This window comes from Peromyscus leucopus, chromosome 3 (assembly GCF_004664715.2).
Source record: "Peromyscus leucopus breed LL Stock chromosome 3, UCI_PerLeu_2.1, whole genome shotgun sequence".
Lineage (NCBI taxonomy): Eukaryota > Metazoa > Chordata > Mammalia > Rodentia > Cricetidae > Peromyscus > Peromyscus leucopus.
In genome coordinates this window covers 85,069,815-85,076,191 of record NC_051065.1, presented here as the reverse complement: position 1 = coordinate 85,076,191, position 6,377 = coordinate 85,069,815, and the positions used below count along the sequence as shown (strand labels likewise).

General features: G+C 41.1%; 1 gene segment (V, D, J or C); it reads right to left on the bottom strand.

Annotated features, from left to right (window-relative positions):
- Positions 1-2,252: 2,252 nt before the first annotated feature.
- On the bottom strand, positions 2,253-2,879 carry LOC114687502. The segment is given in 2 exon segments: positions 2,253-2,575; positions 2,699-2,879. Coding segments are annotated over 2 exon segments (459 nt in total).
- Between the last annotated feature and the right edge of the window lie 3,498 nt (positions 2,880-6,377).

Here is a 6,377-nt window from a genome sequence, read left to right as displayed (position 1 = left end):
TAGACAGAGCTTCAGGAGTCCATTTGATGAGAGAGAGGAAGGATTCTATGAGCAGGAGATATCCAGACCATGATTGGAAAAAGTACAGAAGACAACGAGCCAAACTAGTGGAAACACATGAACTGTGGACCAATAGTTGAGGAGCTCCCATGGTACTAGACTAGGCCCTCTGGATAAGTAAGACAGTTGTTTAGCTTGAACTGTTTAGGGAGGCCCCAGGTAGAGGGACCTATCCCCAGTGTATGAGCTGGCTTTTTGGTACCTAGTGCCTATGGTGAGACACTTTGTGTAGCCCTGGTGCAGAGAGAAGGGGCTTGAACCTGCCTCAACTGAATGTACCAGACTCTGCTGACTCCCGATGGGAGATTTTGTTTGGGGGAGGTGGGAATCAGGGGTGGTCTGTGGTGGAAGGCTGGCAGGGGGAGGGAAGACAGAAGAATCTGTAGTTGATATGTAAACTGAACAGAAAATCTCTTAATAAAAAAAAACTAAGTAGTTAACAATGCTTTAAAAAAAAACTGGGCATTCTCTCCAACTCCATGAACTACTTTCAAATGTATATTTCCCCAATTTGCACATGATGTCAAAGTAATGAAGCTAATGTTCCTAAAAGAAACTCTAAACTTGATTAACTCATCAAGAATTTATATAAAGTTTAGCAACATCATAATTAAGAAAATCGAAGCCAGCTAAGTGTTAGCACACCCCTTTAATTACATTAATCACAGCACTAGAGAGACAGAGGCAGGCATATCTGTGTGATTTTGAGGCCAACCTATTCTACAGAATGAGTTTCAGGACAGCCAGGGCAACAGAGAGAAACCCTGTCTTGTCAAATAAACAAACAAATCATTAACCTAGAAAAGTGGTATTATATATTGTGTTCCCTAATATATTATAAACACTAATGAAATTATCTGGGGTCAGAGAACAGAACAGCCACTAGATATAGAGGCTAGAAACAGTGGCACATGCGCCTTTTATCCTAGCATTCTGAAGATAGAGATTCCTCTGGATCTCTGTGAGTTCGAAGCCACACTGGAAATGGCCAGGCATGGTACCACATGCATTTAATCCTAGGAAGTGATGGCAGGAAGCAGAAAGGTATATAAGGCATGAAAACCAGGAACTAAAGCATGGTTAAATTTTTAGGCTTTTAGCAGCAGGTTCAGCTGAGATTCATTCCAGATGAGGACTCAGAGGCTTCCAATCTGAGGAAACAGGCTCAGCTGAGGAATTAGCAATGTGAGGTTAGCTGTGGTTTGTTCTGCTTCTCTGTTCTTCTAGCATTCACTCCAAAACCTGTCACCGGGTTTGTTTTTACTAATAAGACCTTTTAAGATTCGTGCTACAATTTAATGTTCTCACTTGATATTTCTCTTTAGTATTAACCTACAGAATTGAGTCTGTGTGTACTATAGAGGCATGGGTAGACAGATACATGTGTGGGGCATCATAAAGAGACAGTAAATAGTACTTACTCACACAAAATATCTTTTTAAAAGATTTATTTTATGAATAAGTGCTTTGTCTATAGGTACTTAATGCATGTTTAAGACGACCATTTACACCATATTATTTCAAATAAACAAATCTATATTCTATTTCATATAGTAGCATTAAAAGTCATGAGTGTTATTCAATATTGTTTACTAGTTGTAAGCAGACCAGTGGGCATGGGAACTATTAGAATTCTACTGGAGTGTTACAGACAGCTGAGAGCATCAATACCCCACTACTAGGATTTCGAGACACAACAGAGAATCATGGTTAGACAGTCTTCACTTTCTCTGACACATGTGCTCTAACTTTTGTGAGAAAGCCTAGAATCCTCTCTACTGTCACCTTCTTTCAGTAATGTTTCTTTCCTCCTGAAGACTAGAAGCTTATTTTTTGTTTTAAAAGAACCTGTGTTGGGATGGTCAAAGTAGTTTCCACTGTTATGTATGAATCCCACCTGGTGATACAACTCAGACTCTTCACAGGGAATAACTGTGTCCTCTCTTAAGACAGAAAATGCATAGATACTCTTAACTGCTGGAGATGAAGAGGAAGAAAGACAGGGATGGTACAGAGAGGACCATTTAGCCTCTCTTTTGTTCAATAAAACTATAAAACATTAGTTCGACAAAAACAAATGACTCTCTATTAGTTTTGAAAAATCCAGTGAAAATCTGATAAAGTTTCAGAGGGTGACTCATGAGGAGGAGCAGCTGGGGCAGCTCAGCCTCTCACTTCTGCTTCCATGAGGTTTATGTTATGACTTGTATCACTGTGGGAGGGGTACTAACACCTTGCTGACAGTAATAAGTTGCAAAGTCTTCAGGCTCTAGGCTGTTGATGATGAGAGAAAAATCTGTCCCAGACCCACTGCCACTGAACCTCGATGGAACCCCATCTGCCAAGCTATCTGCACCATAAATCAGAAGTTTAGGAGCTTTCCCTGGTTTCTGCTGGAACCAGTTTAAAACATAGCTGATATCCTGACTGGCCTGACAAATGATAGTGACTCTGTCTCCCAAAGAGGCAGACAAGGAGGTTGGAGTCTGGGTCATCTGGATGTCACATCTGGCACCTAGGAGTGAAGACATAATAATAAGTTCCCACATAGTTAAGTATGATAAGAGAGGACCTCCCCCAAATGCCTGTTAACAATAATCACTGTAACAGTGAAATTCCCATTTTAGTTCTTCTTTACCTGGAAGCCAGAGCAGCAGGAGCCCAAGGAGATGAGCAGGGGCCCTCATGTCCATGCTGAGTCCTGACTGCAGTGACAACTGTACAGGGTGTGACTGGTATATGAAGAAGTCCTCAAGGCTGTGCAGTGAGTGCATGCAAATCACTGGGAACCAGTTAGGATGGGCACAGCTGCAAGACTTGCCCATCTCAGTAACTGAGCATAAGTAGAGTGTCCCCAGATGCCCAAGATCAGACCACACATATGCCCCCAGAGAATGCTTTACTTCTTAAAAATTATAAATAATACTTTGGAGGTTATTTGAAAACATCTACTATACATAAGATCTATTTTGAATTATATATTTCAATGATATATTGTGGGTAATATAGAATAATATCCTGATGTCAAGAAATATACAACATAGAAGGGACTATTAAATCTTTAACTCACTGAAATCGTTCCTATTGGTTAAAAAATAGTATGCACCTTTCTTCAGAAGGTTGTGTTCATTTGCTGTAGTCATTACATAAATTAAAAGATAATTTTTTATTTGGATCATTTTTGTAGGAACTAAAAAAGACTTAAGAGCCTTAACTGTGTTTACTAAAGTACCAAGTAAGGAATACACATTGGTACACATAAAACCTTGATCATAACTGCATATGTCACTTGGATTTCTGACTCCATCTGAAGATTGAGGTACTTTCTTACCCACAGACTGCATGAGCAGTACCTTTTTCTTAGTTTGGAGTCTTCCATATTTAGCCTGTTTTCTACCTTTTCCTACTATGTCCCACAATTCCTCAGCATGAAGGATTTACCAGTAATAACATACATGAACACTGTAACAGAAAATACTGATACTCAATACATAACTCTGCTGTGTATTACAGATGATATTGACACCTTCTACTCTTGAACAGAAATTGGAGATATCATCCTGATTCAGGCATCAGTCTCACTGTCTACGTGTGTCTCAGTCTGCAAGCAACCTAAGGTGCAGAAATCTTTGTGCATCTTCATAACACCAACATTTGAACATCAAACATTTCACAATCAAACTTTTGTTTGGCCATCCATTCTTAATTATCAGCAGAAGTAGAATTAGTTCAGTGTTCAGTTCTCCTGTCCCGAGGTTTGGAACATTGGGGTTTCGTAGAAACATTACTGTGAAAGGCCAGACATTATGGCAGCCTATGCATAACCTTGCTAACTTTCCAGAGATCTGGACTTGAGTGATGACTGTGAACAAATGCCTAGTTATAAAGCAGTTTCTTCAAGATACACGACACTTTCCCCATCAGAAGTATCATACAGCCTCTTTTGGCTGGATTAATAGGAATTCTGGTTTCTCTGCCTCTTCATTTCCCTCTCTCTCTGCTGATATCTACCAGCTGCGTCTGTGCCTCTGTTTGCTTACTGAAACTTGGAAAACAGTTCTGCATTCTCACATAATAGCCCCAGTATCTAGGGGAAGCTTTATTCAGGACACTTTCAGTGGATAATAAAAGGAGGTTGACAATTCTCCCCAAGCCAAAACACACAAATCATTATTTTGCAGAATATTTAGAAGCAGAATTCCTACCACACCTCCATTAATAATAAATGCAAATATGAAGGGATATCCAGAAACATTCAACTTCCCTTTACCAATGACCCCTAGATTGGATTAAGTAATAAATAATTTTGTTTCTGGATTATACCTTCCTGTGTATCCGTGGTACAGTAGTGAGCATAGCTACCTTATAATAAACTCCAACAACTTCTTAAGAAACTCTAACATACCTACTGTACAATAATCAGTAGTTTTGAGATTTGTGTGTCTTCCTACTCTGTTGCTTAATAAATAGTGCAGAAATCTTAGACAGGCTCAGTTTCTTAGTACTAGCTTAATATTTAATCAGCCAGTCACAAAATCACTCAGCAACATGAACTTGACACAGGAAGGAAGAACCATGGTTGAGCAAAAAAAGAAGCTGGTGAGGCAAAGACTCCCTGATCGATCACCTGGGTATGGTTTTTTCCCCAAAGGGGAGCACCATGGGAGTGACTCTGTATGCTGCTGGCAGTGATTTTTGGTAACTCTCCTGGCTCCTAAAGAAGAGAGTGTCATCTGTCCTAAACTCACTGCCTCTGAAATAGTCAAATAGATCATATTCCAGGGATTAGGCCCAGGTGGTACTAGCCTTAACAATGGATTCCTGATTCTGCTCTCATCAAGCCATTAAGTACTTCTGATTGGACCTCTGCCCTGGATATTACCAGAATTGATGGTTACTAGTGATTGTCAACTTGACAGTACCTGCTGTAAGCAATTAGACAAAGATCTGTATACCTGTGAGATATTTAGGATAACATGACTGTAAGGGATTACCTTTATTAGGCTTGCTGAAGTGGAACTACTTACCCAACATCTTAGAGGCACCTTCTCATGGTGCTCCATACATCATGAGGCCTGTGAAAAAATCTTTTGCCTGCTCTCCTGCTTTCTCTTGAATCTAGCTGTGGAGTTCTTTATCTACTTTGATCTCATCTTAATGCTGAGTATATATACCCAATTGCTGTCTCCACCCTGGCCATGGTTGTACCCATGTGTTACTGGCATCAGAATCCTGAATCATTGGATCTCCAAAGTGAATTAAAATCTGCTTCTTCTATAGGAAACATTAAAGCCTTCAGTATCAGAAGGGGACTACTAAGGCATCCAGCTCCAAAGACAGAGCAGCTACTGTGTTCTCTGCTTCTCCACTGTGAAGACAGATATTCCTGTTTAACCCAATATAATAAAACTATTAATTTGTTAATATTTTCCTTCCTCTTTCACTACTACTACTGCTGCCAATACTACCTTCTCCTCATACAATTCCTCTTTTTCCTCCTCCTCATGCATCTGCTCCTCCTTGTGGGGGTATTGTGTCCCCCAAAATATTGTGTATTCTAATAAATTTATCTGGGGTCAGAGAACAGACAGCCACTAGATACAAAGGCTAGAAAATGGTGGCACTCACACCTTTAATCCTAGCATTCCAGAGATAGAAATCCCTCTGGATCTCTGTGAGTTCAAGGCCACATTGGAAACAGCCAAGCATGGTGACATGCCTTTAATCCCAGAAAGCCAGCCTTTAATCCCAGGGAGTGGTGGTAGAAAGTAGAAAGATATATAAGGCGTGAGAACCAGAAACTAGAAGGTTTTGGCTGGTTAAGCATTTGGCTGGTTAAGCATGTGGCTGGTTAAGCTTCAGGCTTTTGAGCAGCAATTCAGCTGAGACCCATTCGAGATGAGGACTCAGAGGCCTCCAGTCTGAGGAGACAAAACCAGTTGAGGATCCGGCGAGGTGAGATAACTGTGGCTAGTTCTGTCTCTCTGATCTACCAGCATGGACCCCAATAACTTGCCTCGGGTTTGATTTTATTAATAAGAACTTTTAAGATTCCTGCTACATCTGGCGCCCAACGTTCGTGTTGCGAATTCATGAAAAAGCTGTTTGCCTGTAGCCTTGTGAGCCCCAGCTCAGGCCCGAGCTACACTCGGCCGGTGGTGGTGGCGGTGGCAGCACACGCCGGTAGGATTTACTGAAGAAGGCAGAGGCAGGAGGATCCCGAGTTTGAGGCCGGCCTAGGAGGCTTGGGAGAAGCTTTGGCCTGGACTGAGCCAAAAACAGTGGTGGGACCATGGAAGCAGTGGCTACTGCTCCAC